The sequence below is a fragment of the Lepidochelys olivacea genome (assembly GCF_965140295.1).
Source record: "Lepidochelys olivacea isolate rLepOli2 genome assembly, chromosome: 3".
NCBI lineage: Eukaryota > Metazoa > Chordata > Testudines > Cheloniidae > Lepidochelys > Lepidochelys olivacea.
In genome coordinates, this window is record NC_140413.1 from 165,468,367 (window position 1) to 165,491,648 (window position 23,282).

The window sequence follows — 23,282 nt, forward strand, 5'->3', positions numbered from 1 at the left end:
GTTGCTGGAGCAGGTTCTTAGTGAGGGCCAAGGAGCTCGTCTGTTGTGTTTCTCTATCTCTGTAGGAATTAGTGAGGGGACTTGTCATGAAATTCCAGATCTGGATTTTAGAGTTCCCGCAAAGATTTGGGATTTGGAATTTTGCTTCAAGCTAACCCCTAGTAGCATATTATATTATATGTGACTGTGTTTTGTATGGACGTGTAGGAGTATGGCTGCATAACACTACTTGCACAAAGGAACTTCAGTGCTCCTGTATTAATTTAGGTGAAATATAAGGGCCCAAAGAATCAAAAGTGTTAACATGACCCTGAATCTGTCCAACATTAAATGGTTTTAAACAAGGTCCAGGGTTTGGTATACAGAAACAACAGCCTGCTTAGCACCATGGCAAACACACTGTTTTAACCGTTTATTAAAGATACAGAAAAGAAGGAAAAACAGGGCAGTGGTCCCCAAGGCCGTGCCCGCGGGCGCCATGGCACCCACCGGGGCATTTATGTGCGCTCGCCTACTGACAAGGGAGCGCTTCTACCGGACAACCCGCTGCTGAGGAGCGCGGCCACCGGACAACCAGCCGCTGAAATGCCACCCAGAAGCGGCAACCCCAAGAAGCGTCGCCGCTGAAATGCTGCCGCTTCTTGGCGGCATTTCGGCAGCAATGCGTCTTGATGACACTGCTTCTCGGCAGCAACGCTTCTCAATGACGCGGCATTTCGGCGGCTGGTCGTCCGGCGCCCGCCACACTCTTCTGGAAACGTGAATATGCTATAGCAACAGAAAGGTTGGGGACCACTGAGTTAAGGCATTTGAAATGTAAAGTATTAAATAAGGCTTTCATTTTAACAACATCTCTTGTTCCTTTCCCCTTTGTCTGTAGAGAGTCTTTACAAAGAAAAAAAACCCCTGTTTTAGATATCCTTTTTGGGGAAAAGAGAAGAAGTTAGTCAAAATGGGCTGGAGCTGCTGCTGTTCTTCTTAAAGTCTGATTCCATTTCCTAGAAGACAAAACAAGACACAAACACATAAGAGGGGAGGGAAAAGAACAGCAAAGATAGAAAATGTAACTTCTGTGTTTGGCATTGACTTTCACTTGCAATCTGATTGCTGGAGAAACACAGGCATGGCACACGGTATTATGAGCCACTCCAAGGCCTGGCAAACTTGTACCAGCATCAGGCTGTTTAGGGCCTTGCTTTTATCTGCCTCCGTGGTCCCAGGTTTACAGTAGGATTGTAAAATATACAGCCTTGGCTGGCTAAGCCAGACTTTATTAAACAGAAGGCAAAAGGAGAGAGAGAGAGGAAAGAGAAGAAATAAGGTGGGGAAGAAAAAGAATACAGAAGGGGAGCAGGGGGCAGTTCTTCTCAGACACAGAGGTATTTGCACACACACAGTCTCACACTGCAGGTGGTATTTGGCATTCAGCTTGAGCCAGTAGAGGTGGTATTGTCATCTCGCTTCTTCTCTCTGTCCTGACCTAGTCAGGACATCTCTCAAGATCAGGAGGAAGAAAGCCTGGGATACCAGAGTACAGTGGGGGTAGCAGATGGTGCAACTTGCTCCTTCCCCTTCTCTCTCATCTTTCGGTCAGCCATAATTTCAATAGCCAGCTTTCTCCCCATCAAAGTTGTTTTGTTAGGACTGTGATGGGTGGAATAGCCAATCCCCTTGTTATTTTGGCCTAATTTCCAACACTTCAGTTTTGGTTCACTGATTTTCAGTTCTACACTTTTTTCTTATTTACCAAGGATAATCTTAACACTGTCCTTGAATTATATCAGTAGGCCTATATTTTTTTTTTTTTTACTAATTCAATCTTTGTCTCACTTTTTCACCTTTTTCCATCAATGTTTGTTGTTCTAGGTTACTGTGACATCTTATGAACTGTCACTCACTTTTTACCAGTTGAGCTCACAATCGGGGTAAAGTTGTAGGCCCAGGTATCCAAGTTGAGGCATAGAAATCCATATTTATTTAGGGATCTAACTAAACTGCATGATTTTCAACAATGCTGAGAACTTGTTTCTCATATTCACACTGAAGTAAAACGATTTATTTTCCAGAGGCAGCTAGGAGATAGTATCTCCAGTTTCTAACCGGAGTAACAAAAGATGGACAAACTTTGCCACCACTTCCGATTGTTTTTTTTCCCTAGTCTATCAGCATTATCTCAGCCTCGGACTAGGTCTCCGTCGGCTGTCCCGCATCAAAGCCCCAATACTGGTTAGGCACTGGGTAAACAGGGGAACTGCACCATCTGGATCTTGTGAAATAAAGAACTGAATGTCATCTGTGTATTGCAGGCACAGCAGCCTATACTACCTCCCTAAAATTCCTGAAGGCCTCTGTACATATCGAAGAAGAAGGGGACAGAAACAGAACGCTGTTGTCAGCAGCTGTCTTCCCTCTAATTTTTCCCACCCATGTGCGGAATGAATTTTGTTATGTGCACCAATATGAGGTGACATGTGACACATCATCTTCATGTTGGTGCACATAACAAAATTTATGTGGTGGGGGTGGGGCCGAGGAATTCTTGTGGGAGGGGGCTCAGGGCTGGGACAGAGTGTTGGGGTGCAGGGATGTGAGGGCTCCGGCTGGGAGTGTGGGCTCTGGGGTGGGGTTGGGGATGAGGATTGGGTACAGGAGGTGAGGGCTCTGGGGTGGGGCTGGGGATGAGGGGCTTGTGGTGCAGGAGTGTGCTCCGGGGCTACGGCAGGGAGAGAGGACTCCCCACAGCGCTCTCTCCCTGCAGCAACATTTGGGCTTGTGGGGAGAGGCACTTGTCCCCACTGTGGGAGCGCTGGGGCTGCAGCAGAATAGGCACCACTTCCCCAGCCCCAGCAGGTCCGGGCTTGGGGAGGGCTGCCTGGGCCACACCTGAGGCCAAGTCTGGGCCCAATCTGGCCACGGCTGGGTCCGTGCCGCTCTGGCCGTGCCTGGGCCCTATCCGGCCACAGCTGGGTCCGGGCCTCTCCAGCTGTAGCAGGTCTGAGCCGCAGGGTGAGTTGGGGCTGTGGGAGGGGCGCCCCTCCCGTGGCAGGTTGGGGGCGGGTTCCCTAAGCACCTGCGTGACACTAAATAGGCTGCTGTGTGGCCGTGCAGCTTACAGGGAACTTAGGTCAGCAGCAGCAAAGTGGAAAGCAGCAGCAGCAGTGGTGGAACCATCTTGGTTTTTGTCCATTGTCAAGAAGACACAAGCAACCAGTGAGACCAGAGCAGTCTCCATACCAGACCCAGATCTAAAATTGAAGTGACTGGGTATTAGGAAATCTGAGTATCCCAGGTAGTGCCAGAGTTGCTTTACCTCCATTTTCTTTTTATATTTCCTAATAAAGGGAGATTAGAGCTTGGGGATAATTAGAAGATTCTAAGTGTACAGAGATGGCTTCTTGAACAATTGCCTAAAAACTGTTTCTTTGAGAGAGGCTGGCAACCTGCCCTACAGAAGGAGTTGCTGATAATTTCCACAGCATCTCTGGCTGAAACTCAAGGGGAAAATACCTCACATGTGCCCTCTCCTCCCACCTAAGAAATAGCTCTGCCTCCAGAGAGGTTGAAATTTTGTTCCTCATGCAAACAATACAGTTTTCATGGCACAATTGCTAGGGAGAATAGATAAAGTTGTCTCCTCATAAACAGTGATCTATTTTTCTTTAGTGTGGCTCTCTCAATAAGCCACTGTCCACGTTGCCATACTAAGCCAGCAGGGAAATGGGTGATCATTACTTCTGTCAGTAAGAATCAAGTCTTCTGCTAGATTAGAGGGAGACTTCCTTTGGTCACAGTGTTGAACTCATGACCGTGGTTTTGCAATGTGGATAATTGTTACTTTCTAAATTCATGCAATAAACTAAAACAATCAATCTTATTTCACATGTAATCTCAAATGTTTGAACTAAGTGTTGTCTCAACCCCCGTGGATGTATGGTTTGATTTTTCTCATCTTTTTTCAAAACCTCTGGTGTTCTTAAAGCAACAGTTGAACATTAATGAAGCTGTAGCATTAGTCTTCCCTGAGACTTTGAATCTAGGGCCTTACAAATAGCAGATGAGTAGGCTAGCACCTTGCCACTGCATCTTTGTCTTGCTGCTTATTTTTAATTACATCAAAGCTTTGGAAACATGATCCCATAAATGCTTTGTGGGAATAGTGGTGAATGCGTTCATCATGTGAAATCCATAAATTGCTTATAATCCTCTCAAGATGTTAAAAAAAGCATTAAGTAATTGAAGACAGGAAGTCCTCAGTTAATTATTTAGAGGTGTTATCAATGCTTTAAGTAAACTGAAGCATTTTCTGCTATCTCACTGAATTGAATGCCACTGGGACCTAGGGGCAGCAGCCATCATCTTCTCATATTCTCTAATGCAAACAGCACATGGCAGCTTGTCAATAAAGGACCTTTTTATATCATTTATTACTGAACACTTCCACTACCCTGTACAGAACAATTTGGATGACAGTTATGGCATTGTTTCACTTTGTGTTACTACTGCTTTACAAATGGGCCTGCAAATGCTCTGCGGTAGGGGGGAAGGATTGACTAAAATAATTAGTGGCATTGCTGTAAAAGAAAGCTTAGAGTGCCCTCTTCAGCAGCCGCAGCAGCAGCAGCAGGTGTGACGATGATTCTTCTTAACTCTATTTTTTTTTATATTTGACTAAAAATCTTATCCAAAGTCATGGACTTCATCAAGAGTTTCTGTGAGTGATCAGATTTAAGTAAGAGTCACTGACAGGCAGTTTCATAAATGAAATAAGACTCCAGCGTATTTTGTGATAGAGTGGTTTGAAATTATTCTACACACACACACTCTCTCTCTCTCTCTCTCTGTACTTAAGGGTAGTGGAAAGGTGTGTGTGATTCAGTCGTGCTGCCACTGGACAACCCTATCTCCAGGCAGTGGTGACTCATTAGCAACATTTTTTTTTTCATAAATAAAAACTATCAGCAACTTGACGTGCTCCTGAGTGAAATTCATGTGGTGGCCCAGGACTGTCAGCACTGGAGCTAATTGCTGACCCAGCTGCAGCCAGGACCACAAGCAGAGACAAATAGTGTTGGAAATGATTGACTGATTGATAGGACAATACGTTCTTTAAGAGCTGTTTGGCAACCACTTGGAAAAACAGCGGATGATACAGTAGTCCAGTTGCTGACCACCTCAAAGTAACAATTGCAGAATCAAATTCCAAGGGAAATGTCTCCTTGAATTCATATCCACAGGGGAAATTTTTTAAAAGCGAAGTATTGTTTGCATTTCACAATTATCATATTATGTTTGTTGTCATTTATAATTAATCACATGCATAGATTCGTACAGGGCTCTCCAAAACATGCACAAAGTCCTGATAGCAAAGAACTTATAAACTATCTAAAATCAGCTACATGTAGGGACCAGAAGTTCCAGGCACCAGAATTTTTTCAATAAATTTAGTGAAACCGTGCGCTCTCTTTTTAATGCCCATTTTTCTCTTTAAAGTGTAGCTGTAAATGAGTATTGCTTTATTATGCGTGTTTCCTTTAAAAGTGAACATGACTCCCTTATGGGGAATTCAAGTAATTTGTTGCCACAGTAATCTTTCCTAGCCTGAATGTTAAATTATTGGCTTTCCTCCATGCCTTTGCTTCTGTCTAGTCTGCAACTGTCATTTCCTCCCTTCTTACTTTTATCCTGAGCATTCGGATGATTTTTCTTCTCTTCCAGTTCATGATTAGGTTACATTCAGGGCTGTCCCCCTGAGTCATCTCTTTATTTTCTTTTCTTCACATCCTGTTCAGTTTGTGAGCAGCTTTTGTGTCTTCCATTCATTATTTTACCTCTCTAGCTGCCTGTTGCTTATTACTGCTCTGTATGTATAAACCATTCCTTTTAACTGTGAAAATATGGCCTAACTGGTTTTGAACAAAGACTTTTATCCTCATGTTTTTTCTTGTTGTGGGACTGTATTTTTAAAAATAATTACAATTACATGTACACGCTCTCACATGAATCTTTAAAGAGCAATATTAAAGTTGCAATGTCAAGCACTCAAAAGTAGGAAATGCCTGAATTAAGGTTGCCTGTGTAGCCCTTGTGCATATGCATTATGATACAGTCTTTAATTATATGATCACATACTATTTTTTCCATAGGATCTCTCCTCATTCAGAATGGCCGGTGCTCAATTAATGAGAAGCTAGTCAATATTTTTTATCCTCATTGGAATGTGTAGCCCCATGCCTTATTTACTTCATGCCATTCAATTCCTGCTCTGAAGGTAGAATTATTGGTTTCCTTATGATGCTCATCACGATAATATCCGAGGACTTCAGAAAAAATAATTAATTTATCTTCATAACGCCCCTATGAAATGAGTGGGGGAATTATTCCCATTTTACAAATGTGGAACTGAGGCACAAAGAGATTAAGATCAGAAGTATCCACTAATTTTGTGTGCCAAATTTGAGATGAGAGTACTTAGCATTATATAACACTTAATATGTTATGCACAGCTCCCATTGTCTTCATTTGCAGTTGTGCGTGTTCAACTCTCTGTAAATCAGACCCCAAGGTCTCTGGTTGGGCATCCAGAAAATGAGGAACACACGATTAGTGACAGTCTCTGAAAAGTTTGGTTTAAATGAGTTGCCCAGCATCACACAGGAACTCTGTGGCAGATCCAGGGATAAAATCCAGTTCTCAAGGGCAACATTCAACTGTCTTAACCATGAGACCCTCCTTTTCAACTGCAGTCCCCTGACTGCTTCACTATACACCAGTCAATTTCTGCAACAAATGAGGTCGAGATCCAATAGATAACAGCCTCCTTTACTACATAGCCATGATTCATCCCCAGAACAGGTGCACTGAATGAGCCAGACGTCCTGTGGAAAAAATAGGATATAATAAAAGACGTATACATGCAAAGGAGCCGAATTCAGGATGCACAAGCAAACTTAATTCTGGGAGTTCCTAACTTTTGAGAGTTTGATTTTGAAACCTTAATATTCTTTCAGCATAGCTTTTATGTATAATTTCCTACATTTTTAAAAACACAAACTGGAAAAAAGAAAAAAAAATCTGTCCTACAGTGTTCTATTGACACCAATATGGGTCATGGACAGGTTTGAAACCTTTAGATCTTTGTGCCAATGGAGTAACTGATAGCAGTAGTAAATTGTCCTCATCTATGTGGATCAGCACTAGAGGAGGGTGAGGTCCTTACTTTGTCAGTGGTTTTCAAAGATATTTGCTGCCATCGGAGGAATGGTAAAACTCAGAAATCCTGGGTTCTATTCCAGGATCTGGAAGGGAAGTGCCCTGTCTTGCAATGTCGATGAAGCCAGTGATAGTGTCACAATTGTCCTTGGAATTTAGTCACTTTCTCTGTTTTATTTTGAACCTTTGGCACTTCCTGGCTCTGGCTAGAATCCAGGACAGGAGTGCAGGCTGGTCTTGTGGTTTGCAGACATCTGAAGTTGGCAAAGTTGTAATGTAAAGTTTGTGATTACTAACATGATGGGTTCTGCCCTACCCGCCCCAAAGCTGTGGGCAGGGCACACTTCCATCAATGGGGAGGAGATAACCAAGGCTGGGTCACATAAGGGCAGAGCGTCTTCCCTCCTGGCATGATGGAGGTGCATAGGCTCCTGCTCCCAGTCCTGGGCTCCACTCCATGAGGTTTCATGAGGTAACTGAAGACTCACACAACTCGGGCGTGAGACTCGCGGCGTCTGGATACATATTATCAGAGTGGAAGTGGGAAATACCAAAAATATCTTAAACGAGTTTGGGTGAAATCCCGTTACTTCAGTGGGGCCAGGATTTCACACCTTGTGCATAAGAGATTTCCAAGGCAATAATACAGACTTGTGGGGACTAATTCTTCCCCCACTTTCACCAGTTTGACATTTATGTTACCCCCATGTATTTCAGTGGAGTTACTCCAGATCTACACTAGTGCAAGCGAGGTGCAGGAGCAAAACTCGTAAGCTAAGCATTCAAATATTCTGGTACTTATCTGTATGGAACCTCCAAACTTTATGAAGATCACCCATGACTAACTCGGAGTGGTTTTGCCACACTTCTTAAATGAATATGACATTGCTTACATCCAAATTTGCACTATTTCCCTAATTTCACTATTTATGCAGACTTAGGGCCAAGTTTTTAATGGCCTCATTTTTTTTATGCACAACTTGTGTGTGCAAATAATTGCAGTCACAACCAGAGTAATTTAAACATTTTACTGCTGCACTGCACACAATTAGATCTCTACAGCAGGCCCTTACTGTAAATTACTCTATATGCTAACTCCAGATACCATATTTTCCCTTCCAACTGTACCTTAGAAATACAGATCTTTTGACGTAACCCATCTCTGATCCGTAAGTTCAGCAACTTTCCCTCTACAGTTGTAATTCTCAGAATGTCTAAGGTCATCATGTTTAGTATGATTGTTTGTTTGTTTTGTTTTTAGGTCTCCAGCCATACACTAACTACAGCTTCACACTTACAGCATGCACATCTGCTGGATGTAGCTCTAGCCAGCCATTTGCAGGTCGAACCTTGCAAGCTGCTCCTCAGGGTAAGGAAAAGGCATTCCCATAATATTAGAGGGAATCATTGGGGGTAAAATCTTCTGTAAATGGGCAAAACTCCATTGACATTGATGGCGCTCCCAAGCAGTAATTTACAATAGGTAATTTGGCTCTACAGTGCAATAATTGTATTATAACCCCATCTGTATGCTGAACCACAATGTTTCGGGTTCTCTGTTTTTTTGGTTTTTTTTTGTGAGAACAACTTTCTGGCATCATCTTGAAGTAAATTATTTCCAGAGACAATTGTAATGGGCACATTTTTGTAAAACAAAAATAAATATATGCTGACACATCAGGCAAAGTTAGTCCTGTGATTATCAACTTTTAAGTCTGATTCTCCATTGATCTGCATCCTGTATATTTATTTATGTCGGTGCTAAGAGAGGGCAGAATATGTGTAAAACTACCTTTCTGATCTGGAAGTGGTCTATACTCGTTTTGCACTGGTGTAAATGACTGCACAAGGGAAATAGAGAATCAGGACCTTTTATATTTAATTTTATGATATGCCTGAAACAATGGTATGCTGATGTTAACAGGAGTATGGTCGAAGCCTCGTCATATCATAGTCAGCTCATCACGAGTGGAATTCTATTGGGGTGAACCAGAAAAACCCAATGGACTTGTTTCTCAGTATCGATTGCTTCGTAATGGAGAAGAGATTTTCCAGGGTGGCAGCACAGCTCTGAATTTCACTGATGATGGCCTGCAGCCCAACAGTAGGTAAGGCCTAATAAAGAACTTTGATAAGCTTCAAAGAGTGCTTAAGAATTTGATTTTGCAGGAGAAGAGTAAAATGTTCAAAGGTGTTTAAGATGAACCTGAATCCAATTTTCAATGTGCATAACCTGCTGAAGTGTTTTTGAAAATCTTGCTAAGCACCTGTCTACACCTTGAGGTGCCTAAATACTTTGGAAATCTGGCCCTGAGGGCCTAAGTCTCTTTTGAAAATGGGATGTGGGGCTCCTAAGTCACTTGGGCACACCTGAAAATGTTATGCATAAACTGCTAGGATGATTTAAAAAGAGAAGAATCTCTGATTCTGTTCCTTAATCACTGAAAAATTGAAGACCTCCTTAAAGAGGCTTCAGATGAAGACAAGCCTTGTACCAAATTGATTCATAGACTTGAAGGGCAGAAGGGACCATCATGATCATCTAGTCCCATCGGTAGTGCTGCCCAGCTAAGGCAGGCTGCTAGTGCCTATCTTTTCCGACGCCACGCCGCACCCCGGAAGTGGCCAGCAGCGGGTCCGGCTTCTAGGCAGGTGGGCCACAGGGCTCCACGTGCTGCCCCTGCCCCGAGCACCGTCTCTGCACTCCCATTGGCCAGCAACCAGCCAATGGGAAATGGGGGGTGTTGCCTGTGGGTGAGAGTTGTGCAGAGCCACTTGCGAGCCTCCACCTAGGAGCCACACCTGCTGCTGGCTGCTTCCTGGGTGCAGTGCGGTGCATGGTGCACCCTGGCTGTGCTGCTGACTGGGAGCCACTGGAAGTAAGTCCACGCCCCAATCCCCAGCCCTGAGCCCCCCCAAACCTGGAACCCCTTCCTGCACCCCAAATATCTCATTCATGGCCCCAGCCCAGAGCCTGCACCCCAACCACCTGACCCAGCCCTCAGCCCCCCCCCACCCCCAAAACCGGAGCCCCTTCTGAACCACAAACTCCTCATCCCCAGCCCAGAGCCCTGATCCCCTCTTGCACCCTAACCCCCGACTCAGCCCGGAGCCCCTCCTGACCCCCCTTGCAACCCAGCTCTGAGACCCCCCCCAGACCCAGAGCCCCTCCTGCACCCCAAACACCTCATCCCAAGCCCTGACCCCCTCCTGCACTTCAACCCCCTGCCCCAGCCCTGAACCCCCCAACCCCTCATCTCGACCCCCAGTCCAGATCCCTGACCCCCTTCCCGCACCCCTGCCCCAGCTCAGAGCCCCCTCCCACACCCCGAACCCCTCATTCCTGGCCCCATCCCGCAGCCCTTACCCCCGCACCTTAACCCTCTGCCCCAGCCCTGAGCACCTCTGACACCCCAAACCCCTCATCCCCAGCTCTCTTGGGTCACAGGCATCAACACTTTTCTTCACCTGGGTTCCCAGAAAAAAAGTTTGAAAACCACTGATCTAGTCTGACCACCTGCCCATTGCAGGCTACAGAACCTCACCCACCCAGTTCTGGAATAGATCCCTAACCTCTGGCTGAATTACTGAAGTCCTCAAATCATGGTTTAAAGATTTCAAATTACAGAGAATTCACCATTTACACCAGTTTAAACCTGCAAGTGACCCATGCCCTACGCTACGGAGGAAGGTGAACAACCCTCAGGGTCTCTGCCAATCTGACGGGTGTGGGGGGAGGGAGGATTCCTTCCTGACCCCAAATATGGAAAACAGACCTTGAGCATGGAGGCAAGACCCACCAGGCAGATACCTGGGAAAGAATTCTCTGGAGTAACTCAGAGCCCTCCGAATCCTAGTGTCCCATCTCCAGCAGTTGGGGATTTTTGCTACTGGCAGTCACCAATGGGCCACATGCCATTGTAGGTATTCTCTACCTCGGCACCTTTCTCTGAGCTTTAATTGTTCTGGCTCATAGTTCCACTTGTCTTCTATTGGCTTGGCTCAGAGCGGTTGAAATTCTTTACATAGCAGACTATGCACTGGCTGGTGGATAATGCATGTTGAACATACCAGTTTGAGGTTGAAAATCCCTAATAACAGCATCTCCTAATATTTTTGGAGGCCATTCTAAAATTGTTTTAATGTGTCACATGGTCTAAGTGTTTCTTTCTTAAGATGCTATGAAATGTAACATAAAAAGTATTAGTTTGATTAGCAAGAGATGTGTGACTTTTCTTATCTGAAAAAGGAGAAAGTGAAAATCTGTATTTTGAAGCAATATATATTACATGCTTTGTGGTCTGTGCTTCCTAAACTGGTGCAAAAGGGAAATAATTCCAGTACAAACATCCCTACAGCATTTAACCACCGTTTCTGTTACTCCTGTTTTTCTGTTTGTGCAGATATGTTTACCAGCTGGAGGCCAGCACTGGGGGTGGCAGCAGTACTAGTGACAAATACATTCTACAAACACCAGTAGAAACACCAGAGGAAATCCATGTTCCATATAATGTCACAGTAATGGATGCATATTCCATATTTGTGGCTTGGGACACTCCAGGTAAAAACATACTTCTGTATAGTTCCTTCTGGCAAATTAAAGAATTCTTTGTGGCAAATTAATGGGCATTGAAAAATAATACATTGGGCAAGTCTGCTGTTTCATTCTGGTTTCTCGTTCATGTCTGGTGTCAAAAAATGCATCTGTGAATTGGGTAGCTGGTATCCCATGCTGATGGATTCTTATAGAGATTTAATATAATACTAATATTGACTCATGTGCCTGACTGCGTTGTTGTGAGGATTGATTGTCTGTACATTGGCTTGACCATGTAAACTACTATGTAAGTATTAAGTATTATTGAAAGAAACAATTCAAATAACTGCATGTCAGAGAAAACTGAATGTAATTTTCCTTCTTTCATCTTTGCTGAAACTGGGTTATTGACAGGGAAGATGCTTGTTGATGATATAAGTTCCTTTATTCCTGGAGCCTTAAAATGCCACTTAGCCTGCAGGATGAACAACACTGAGTTCCGGTAACAAAGACACTCCTTTCCTGTATTTTAATTTTAAGATTCATGAATTATACATGAAATGGCTTTTCAGTTGTCTCTCTTTCCCAACTTGGTCTTGATGCTCCTGATTTTTAAATGTTAGCAACTAGTCATAGGTTTGGCTTGCTATCATCGTCATCATCATCAACATCATCAAGAAGATAGTATGGTGAAGTCAGCCATATCCTGAATTAGAGAAATCTGGATGGTTTATGGGACTGGTAATGGGATATCGTAGAAACATAGAATATCAGGGTTGGAAGGGACCTCAGGAGGTCATCTAGTCCAATCCCCTGCTCAAAGCAGGACCAATCCCCAACTAAATCATCCCAGCCACAGTTTTGTGAAGCCTTAAAAACCTCAAAAGAAGGAGATTCCACCACCTCCCTAGGTAACGCATTCCAGTGCTTCACCACCCTGCTAGTGAAAAAGTTTTTCCTAATGTCCAACCTAAACCTCCCCCACTGCAACTTGAGACCATTATTCCTTGTTCTGTCATCTGCTACCACTGAGAACAGTCTAGATCCATCCTCTTTGGAACCCCCTTTCAGGTAGTTGAAAGCAACAATCAAATCCCCTCTCATTCTTCTCTTCTGCAGACTAAACAATCCCAGTTCTCTCAGCCTCTCTGCATAAGTCATGCGTTTCAGTCCCCTAATCATTTTTGTTGCCCTGGACGCTTTCCAATTTTTCCACATCCTTCTTGTAGTGTGGGGCCCAAAACTGGACACAGTACTCCAGATGAGGCCTCACCAATGTTGAATAGAGGGGAGCGATCATGTCCCTCGATCTTCTGGCAATGCCCCTACTTATACAGCCCAAAATGCCATTAGCCTTCTTGGCAACAAGGGCACACTGTTGACTCATATCCAGCTTCTCGTCCACTGTAACTCCTAGGTCCTTTTCTGCAGAACTGCTGCCTAGCCATTCGGTTGCTGGTCTGTAGCAGTGCCTGGGATTCTTCCGTCCTAAGTGCAGGACTCTGCACTTGTCTTTGTTGAACCTCATTAGATTTCTTTTGGCCCAGTTCTCTAATTTGTCTAGGTCCCTCTGTATGCTACCCCTGCCCTCCAGCATATTTACCACTCCTCCCAGTTTAATGTCATCTGCAAACTTGCTGAGGGTGCAGTCCATGCTATTCTCCAGATCATTAATGAAGATATTGAACAAAACCAGCCCCAGGACTGACCCTTGGGGCACTCTGCTTGATACCAGCTGCCCACTAGACATGGAGCCATAGAGCAGCTGTACTCAGTTGTTACCAGCCAAGGCAAATGGAGTAAGAGTGAGCCATGAACTAACTATGTTGTGGTATCCTGAGACTGCATTGCAATTTGAGATGACCTTGATTTGCAATATTGAAAACTATATTTCAAACACCTCATCGTCCAGGGGACTTCAGATTCAGTGTTGTGGTTCATGCCCATCTTTAGTTGCAATATTTGCATTTTAATGTTTCATCATCGGTAATTAACATCACCTCCTGCTTTACTCCCACTCTGTGTCATGGAGACAGGAGGACCACAATCCATGGAATGATACTGATTTATATGACGTCCTCACTCCAAGTGGCTCTGTCCACTATTTCTGGAGAGAAGGCATAAGGTTCCAGGCCTTATGGAGATGGCTGGGATCAGTGGAAGGATTTCTTGGCCTGGTGTGCAGATGTGTAAAGCAGGAGTTAGGTGTTAACAGCCCCTTTAATCTCACATAACCATGGGCCAGGTTTTGGTCCACTTATAGTTTAGCCTACTTATTAGATCAACAAAATCTGAACAAATCCGTTGCAGAGTGGGTGAGTAGCAGTTAGGATTTAGCTAAATGTTTGTCACCCCATCAAGAATAAGTGTTGTATTGAGTCAGTACAGATCATGGCTTCACTGGCATGCTACATTTCCCTGGCATGATAAAAATTAGATGATACAATTATTGTGGAATAAATGTTAACATCATGGATAGAAACAGAAATACAGAGAGAGAGATCCATATTTCCATCTAGTATAGTTAATCTCCAGCAGGAACTTCTACTTTTATTTGTATATATCCATAGAAGTTATTGATAGGCATATGTCCATCATATATTTAAATTTGTTAACAGCACAGTAGCTTTAACTGAACTTGTAGTTTTTTGTCATTTTAGGTCGCAACCCCTACAGTGGACACCGGATCAGTGTTCGGGGTCATCAGTGTGTCAGCTTGTATGTGTATGATTTTTTTCAGTGTGCTGTCCAGCTCTGTACAAATAGCTGGTTCAGCAGACCTTGATAGTACTACCCAGTGTTGTTAAGTGTTGAAGGCTGGAATGTCCTTGTCTTGGTAATGCTGTTCAGGCTGCCCAGTGCTTCTGTTCTTGAAGCTTCAGTGTTATTACTGTTAACAGCATATAAGGCAGCCTGCTCATTCAGCAAACCCCGATGTTACTTATAAAAAAAGACCACAGGCACAGCTTGGCAACAGAGGCACTTGCCCAGGTTTATTGCGCCCTAGGTCCCAGTATCAGTGCCCTGGTTCCGTGGTTACAGGTACACTGACACATGAGTGGCTAGGAGCAAGAAGAGGCTCAGTCAGCAGTGAAAATATCTGCTGTTCCCTGGGCCACACAAAAAATTACAGCAAAGAACCCCAACATTTATAGGCTAAAACTAACAATTAGATACACAACTTACACACAACCTTATGTATTTCATAACATTTGTTTGTTACCTTCCTTTGTTCCTAATATCTTAAACTAAATTGGAAAGTGTCCTTACTAGCTGAAATACATTTCCGTAAATATCTGGTGCCTAGTACTGTAGCAACAACTTTGCCAATTTCATGTACTAAACAGTGAACTTGTAAGGATCTGTTTTAATACATGGCCTGACTTGGGTTCACAGTCTCTGGTTCAGGCCTTAAATCTTGCACCAGGCCATCTCTCCCTACTATGCTTGCCTTTTTAATGAAGCACATTAATGTGTTTTCAAATGTCTAGGTAGTAGTTATTTTTCAGGTGACCATTTTCTTTGATATTGGTCTTTTAAAAACTTGAAATGTTTGTTTACAGCAAGAAGAACAGTGTGAGGTTTTTCAGTGAACTCTTTTTTCGATGTCCCTTCTTCCTAATTATTTAAGACATTTTCACCTTGCAGACTAGACACTGGCTACGAGAAAGTCAGAGGGCACTGACAGTAGCCTCACCTAGAAAAACCATTTTGCATTCAAGTATAGCTTAATAAGTATTGTGGTGATGCTTGATGCTAACTCTGCCCATTTAACCAGTGGCTACTAGGTCTATAATACCCTGAGCTGTCAATCTTTTAATTTGAAGAAGCACAAAATCCCTTATAGAAATGCTAGAATATATGAAAAAGATTAAAATCTTAAATTAAACTTTCCCCCCGACTGCCAGGAAGGATTTAGAACCTAGCAAGAAAGGAGGTGAATTTGACTTGTGTATAATCTACAGCTGATTTTATTGAAAAGTGCCTCATACTCTGCTATAGTTTTGATAGTAGGTATCATTTAAGGTCCTGCATATTCAGTAACATTCAAAATAAGTTTTGAAACACAAGAAAATATTGAAATGGTGAACAAAGACTTGTGGGAGTGGGGTGTTTGTGAAAAAGTTTCTCAACATAGTCTGGATCTTTTCATTTGTCTATTTGAATTCATGTAATTGGCAGTAGGTTAAAAGTCTGAGACTAAGGCTCCAGTAAGTCAGAGGTCAACATAATACATGTCATTATCTTGAGATTAGGGCTTTGTAAAAGGGCAAATGGGTTCCTGAAACCATCCACATTGTAGGATTGGGTTTTCATGAATATTTGCTGGACCTGGGTTTAATCTATGCAGACAATTGTAGAGGTCCCCCTATAGGAGTCAGTGTTCTCTGTCAGTCCCACATACCCCTCTTCTTCAGGTCCTGGGGTGCACTCCAGACATATAATTTACTTATGTTGTCTTGATAGGGGCTGAGCGACTGGATCTCTCTCACTTCCCTGCTGAGTCCCAGTCTTCAGGCCTTTAGAGGGAATCTGAGTGGCTTCTCCCACAACATGGTCTTTGGGGTGGGCCATGAGGTAGGGGCCACCGTTTCTTCAGTGAAGGGGTCTTCAGGGGCACAGGATGCACCTGTTCTTCCCACCCCAGCAGGGCAATAGCAGGGAAATGCTCCTGCTGCCAAAACACACACTGCGCATGGAGGCATAGATTCATATAGTACCCCTAAGAGATTAATGGATGTTCCTTCATAATCATGAATTTGGGATTATGGGTCACTATAGGTTGTCCATGTTACAAATGTTTTCTTGAGGGAGAAGGGGAGATCCAGGGTTAAAAATGAGAGGAGGTAGGAGTTCCCCTTAGAGGCACTGATCTTTTGAGATGGCATGATCCTCTGTGAGTAAACCTTATAGGTCCAGATCATGTAGCCCAGGGAAGCTGAGACCTGCAAGCTTAGTCTAACACTACTTGTGACCCTTATTCACTTATTGTGAGGGATAGTCTTTTTCTGTTAGATTTACTTTTTCCATGTATAAATACTAGGTTTTGCAACATACCCTATCAAAATACTGTTGATTTCCCCTTTTACATCCAGAATTGAGCCTTTATAATAAGGGTTGGCAGTGACTCTCCCACTGAAACAGTCATTTTAATTGACATTGTTTCCAGGAATAAAATGGCTTTTTATTAATAAAGTTTTGATGGAAAGGTAGTTGGCCTTGGTATCTTCCTGTCTATGGATAGCGGAACACTTTGGTATTGGATCCGCTTACCTGCTGTAATAAATTTGGATCAAATATTCGCCCTTGGGTTTCATTATGGACATCCTATCAGACAAATTCTCCTTTTTGGGGTTTTAATTGTGATGTTTCAACATCAGTGATGTATCCAAATTCCGTAACTTTAGAGAAATATAACATTTTAAAACTCCTGACCTAGCTAAATGGCAAGGTGGCTGAGCAGTGGTTAAAATGATGGATTCAGAAAAAATGTTTGACACACCTCACTCGCTAAGGAAAATAGGGCTTTATTTTCTGAAATAGGTATCCCATGATTTTTGTGTTACTTGCATCAGTGCACAAACCTCAAAGGTACAGTACATTTCACTGATATCCCACAGAAGGATATGTTACAATTTTTATGGAACAACAGTCAATATCATAGATAGAAACAAAAAGCCTGAATGGGGGAAAAACATAATTTTCCCCAGGCATATCCATAAATGTTATTAATAGGTACGCAAGTATCCATCCTACATTTAAACTCCTTAACACTACCGATAGCTCTCACTGTGGCCTAACCCTGCCAAGTGTCTTCAATTGCTATGAACTTCAGCGAAAGCTGACATCTACCAAAACCCACAGGATCATGTCCTCTGTTGCCAGATTGCCCATTTCATATGTTAATGATCTTCCCCTTTTCTCATATCATAGAACTCTATTTCACTCCATCAGTCTGTGCTTCCAAGTTTTGCATAGCATGTACAGATTGCATGTTGTGTAGAGTGTTCGGATTTCTACCTACATTCTTCCTGGGGCCCCACCTGGTATTTGTGTACCAAACTTAGGTGTTCTGGTAGCCTGGTTTCTTTTTGCCCTCCTAAGCCTGATATTGTCTTAGTTCTTGGGAGTATGATCCTATAGATAGCTCTGGAGATTGTAATTCAAAGGAATTAATTCTCCAGATCAGGTTGTTTTCTAGGATATGTGATATGCACAAAGCTTGTGTTACTGTGGTGGTGTAGGCCAAAATGTTCAAACCTGGGCACTTAAAGTTAGATGCATTAATCCATATTTAAGCTCCTAAATAAGTGGATTGATGTTCAAATGTGCTGAGCACTCAGAGTTGTCATTGCCTTCAGTAGGAGCAGTGATTACAGAGCATCTTTCTCAGGGCACTTAATGTAGGTGCTTACGTATGGATTTAAAATACTTAATGTTAGTTATCCAAGTATACTAGTTCTGGCTGTAATGTGTGGTACCAGTTTGTTGTTCATCATAACAATTATTTGGCACATTAACCTCTTACTTAGATTTTAATGAAAGACATGACGCTTGTTTTTGAAGACTTGTTGGAATACAACTAGAAAACTTCAGTTATTTGGCTTAATGGTGGTTGTATTTCACATTACATTAAGTAGTTTTCAGCAATTGACTTCAAATGGACCTTTGATCACCAGTCTTTAAAACAATATTGTGATTTTCTTTTTCTCTTTTAAACATATTTTGCTGCAAATTCTACCGTATGAGTTACCCTAGTTTTGAATTAAACAGGGCTGTCAAACCTAATTTGCAAAAAGAAAAGGAGTACTTGTGGCACCTTAGAGACTAACCAATTTATTTGAGCATGAGCTTTCGTGAGCTACAGCTCACTTCATCGGATGCATACCATGGAAACTGCAGCAGACTTTATATATACACAGAGAATATGAAACAATACCTCCTCCCACCCCACTGTCCTGCTGGTAACCAGGTTTAATCTATGCAGCAGGTAACCAGCAGGACAGTGGGGTGGGAGGAGGTATTGTTTCATATTCTCTGTGTATATATAAAGTCTGCTGCAGTTTCCACGGTATGCATCCGATGAAGTGAGCTGTAGCTCACGAAAGCTCATGCTCAAATAAATTGGTTAGTCTCTAAGGTGCCACAAGTACTCCTTTTCTTTTTGCGAATACAGACTAACACGGCTGTTACTCTGAAACCTAATTTGCTGCTTTTTTCACAGAATTGTCCATTATACATTATCCAAATACAACAGAAAAAAACAAGATTTAGTTTGATTGACTTGTCCCATTGCAAAGTGTGCACCTGCTGTGAAATGAAGTTGCAGAGGAAAAAAGTGGAATAATTTAACTTTTTTATTTGTAAAGATAATCAGGGTTTTTCTGATTACATCTTAACTTCATAAATGTTAAATAACCTATCAGCATCTAGTTGTTGTAAATTATGAAAAGGAGCATTGCTGAGAATATTAACCAACTAAATCTTTGTTCTTTAGTGAACATGAAAATATGTTGTGGCAGGTTGTCATAGTGCTCATGGTAACTTTGGCATCAAATAACAAAACTGCCATTTGCACTTAGGGTAAATTGGTTCACTTATGCTTTTATTGTTCCTTTTATTCTGACATAAATTTATGAACTCTGGAACTAACCAAGTCATGTGGTTTCCCAGCTGATTATAACAAATATGCCCATTTCGTTCAGTCACCAGAGCACCTGGGGTAGACAGTTTCGAACTTGCTGCAGATCTTGTAGGGTATGTCTGAACACACAAAGTTTTTCATTTCACATTTCCATGCATTCTAACTATTCATTTTTTCTCTTTTTCAAAGGGTAAAATGATCTCTTGGTGTTAGCACTCGGTGAATACTGGGAAGAATTTCCATTTAATATTCCTTCGCATTTTTCAGTGCATCTGTTTTGACATATTTGCATTTTTGTGTTCACTTTCTAAGATAATCTTCAGAATGAGTTTACTGGCATGACCATTCACCAACAAAGTAAACTTTAAGAGCATATTGTAGACTATTCATGTAAAGTGAATTTTGAATTTATGATCACGAGCAAATGTACTGTATCTTAAGAGGTTATACTCAGTCAGAGAGCATAAACTTATCATCTGGCTTGTACGTTTCCCAATATGAGATGTATATGTAAATATAATTTATACAGTGATACTGATGTACATGATGCTTTGTGAATATAGAATGGAATAGCTAGTGAAAAAGGACTTATTTCTTATAACTCTAAAAATAATTCACATCTATCATAGCTATATCCTATAGTATGATGCTGCTTAAAAATCTTGTAATAATGCAAGTCTAACTCTACACATAAAGAGTCAGAATTTTAGACACTAGCCTTCATTTTTTCCAGGCCCAAATAATGGTGAGCACAGTCCTGATCCTGCAGTCTATGTCACTGAGCTGTATAAGGCCTTGATTTTTTGTGGGGGCAGTCAGAACGGTAGAGGCTAATTCTTCCCACTGCCAGTGTGGAGTTGACACGGACCAAGAGGGGAGACTTTCTGTCTCTCTCTCGCGCTAGGGCTCGCGTGCAGCAAATCAGCTCTAGAGCAGGTAGAGTGACCTGAGGCTGCCCGGGCTTGTGGGAATTGCCAGGATTCGGGCCTGCCCCAGCAGTGCTCCTTGCCGCCACTGATGTCCCCTCCCTGCCGTCAGGGGTTTCAGCAGAAGCAGTGCAGAGCTAGTGAGGCGGGCTCTACGACTGCCAGGGAAGCCTTCCGTGTTGGAGAAACACATTGGAGAAGCTACTTTCCACCAACTTAGAGTCTGCAGTGCAGGGGTGAACCCCCCCCCCACCCGAGATGGTACATTCACACAGCAAAAGGCTGTGTGCAAGGGCTAGCCTACCCAACCTAGCATGCATCTAGACAGGGTAGGTAACAATAACCATGAAGACAGCACAGTGCAGGCTTCAGAGCAGGCTCATGAGCCAAGTATGTAGCCAGGGTCTATACCAGGCTTATTCTACCTGCTCTGAAGTCCCCACTGCTCTGTCTTCTCTGCTACGTTACCCATGCTAACAGCATTCAAGCTAGCTCAGGTAGGCTAGCACAGCCTTTGCTCTTTAGACATATCCTTATATATGTAAGGGCCAATATTTCAACCCAGCTTTAATTGGGCCTTTATTTTTGTAAGTGCAAAATAGTAGACACAAATAATTACAGATGCAGCCTTGCATCTGCTGCTGTTTGCACTCACAACTTAGGTCACATGCATATATAGGTCCTTCATTTGTGGGCACAATGAGGAACTTAAATGCTTAAGTGGCCTAAGTTGGAAGTTCCAGTGCCCCAAAGACCTGGTACATTTTGTCAGTTTCTGTGCTGTTTTTTTGTGAAAGTATAAAGTAGTTTCTATGGATTTCTTTCACAAACAAACCTAGGATACTTTATAGGCACAGATAACTGGAGATTTGGGGGAACTTTAGTGCCCCTAAAAATGTTAGGAATTGCCTTAATAAATAAATAAATGCTAAGTTTGGAAAAGAGTGGACTAATTTAGTCATGGTACAAAACTATTCACTAAAGCATTAAACATGGGCATAATGAACAACCTACAAATCTGAAAACAATTCCAAACAATGATCTTTACCCATGGTTTCTTGAAATGAAACATCTATAAGCTATAAATCATACGTTTTGCCCTTTTATGCTTGTAAAGTCATACACTAGTTGAGCCTTGACTTTGATCCAAAACGTTAAAATTATGTTTTAATAGGACACTAGAGTACTGACTACACTCACTCACAGCACTGATTGCTGGTAGCATCAAAATCATTTTTATCAACTTTACACTTTGGAAAACAGCTGTTGTTCAGTTTGGCTGAGCAAACTGGGATATTTCTGAACAGACTTCAGTGACCATTTTGTACACTGAATACTGGATACTATAAAATCAACTACTTTGAAGAAGGTGTACTTATGAAATTCCTTTGCTGTATTTGGATAGCTGGATTGACCTCACCTATTTGCATTTTCTTGGGAACTTTTATCTTCCTTGGAAGCTCAGACATTTTGACTGTCTGCAACTTTAAATTTATTCTGGTGGATTTGCACCCAGAACAAATTACAGCTCTCATCTGATTGGATGGACTGAAGTGAATAAAGTGTCATTTTCATAAGAGATTAGCCTTGTGTTGCTGAAACATCCAACCCATATTTAGGCCTTTTCAACCTAGTTCAATACCAAAGACAAAGTTAAACTTTTCCATTTGAGCTGCTAGGCCACTAAATTCAAGTTCTCATTTCAGGATCTCTCATTGCATCCTCCACAATCTCCCACATTCCACACAGTGCAAAATTGTTCTCAAATACTGAAGCCAGTGCTTCTGCCTGGAGAGTCTACCTGGTAGGACAGAGAACCCAGATACCTGGTGATATACTTAACACTTCAAATATGATGTCCTGAAATATAGCCCCTCATTTGTGTAATATTTGTAAATTAACTTTGCAATTTTTAAACAACTTCCAGAGTATCTCTTAGGGGATTGTATTATTTTTAATAGCGTCTTGGCATGCCAAATTCCAAGCAAGCACATAATGATGAGTATATGTAGCTTGTGGTTCTTCCTGTTAAAATTGGATTGCTGTCCCTGATACTAGGGACTTGTCTACATGAACACTTAGTTCACAGCATGCTGGGGTGTAAATCTACCCTGCAGCATACTTAGTGTCCATGTGGACCCTGCAGCTGTATCCTAAAAGTTCCCTAGTATGTTTTGATCTACTCCATTTCAAAGTGGGCTAGATACTTAGTGCATGACACACTAGTGAGGAGTGAATTTATACCCCAGCTTGCCATGACCTAAGTGTTCATATAGACAGGCCCCAAGCCTACCGTATTAATGGCACCATCATAACATTGTCTGTGATAGGTATTGATCCCCACTCAGATTAGGTGCAATAATATATTTCTAATTAGATCCCACAGTGTACAGGCAGTTTTATACAATCCAATGAACTCTTCGTGAACATTCATACAATCATCCACGCATTGCTGCATAAAAGCACTTGCTCTTTCTCAGAAAAGTCTGTTGTTGCAGCTACCCTGATTGCATACTGCGTTCCACAAATTTCCCCTCATGATTTTAAGAGTCATGATTTCCATTATTTCACTTTGACTATCTGGATTGTGAATTTGTCTAGCCTCTTTCTCAGCCACTTTGAAATATTAGGATCTCATTTTGCCTGCAAACAAAGCAGTTGGAAACAAAGTCCATTTTGCCTGCGAACAAAGTCAGTCTCTCCACTTAATGGCTTATTTTCAGCTAGATCAATCTAATGGCCTTGCAGTGCAAGTCCTTGTGTAGCAAGATAATGTATACTACTTAGTATTCTATTAGGATCTTCCTGTTTTCTTCTTTCTTCTAAGAGTACTGATAACTTAGCATGTCAACGTAATTCTTTGTGGTCTTTTGAAGAATATCAACTGCTTTGTGGCGATATGAAGAAGTTTGCTGCCTCTCAAATTTGTCATCAGCCTTTTTCCAATTAGTGAATCCAGTGTGTG

At 42.3% G+C, this 23,282-nt stretch overlaps 1 protein-coding gene across 2 annotated transcripts in view; it reads left to right on the forward strand.

Annotated features, from left to right (window-relative positions):
* USH2A (usherin) overlaps positions 1–23,282 on the forward strand; it is a gene marked incomplete at its 5' end in the record, with an annotated part of 586,511 nt that overhangs the window by 471,024 nt on the left and 92,205 nt on the right. For both annotated transcript variants that reach the window (XM_084623291.1, XM_084623290.1), the window contains 3 exons: positions 8,471–8,578; positions 9,134–9,317; positions 11,613–11,770. In XM_084623291.1, coding sequence (XP_084479417.1) covers positions 8,471–8,578; positions 9,134–9,317; positions 11,613–11,770 — 450 coding nt within the window. The remainder of the gene's footprint in view (positions 1–8,470; positions 8,579–9,133; positions 9,318–11,612; positions 11,771–23,282) is intronic.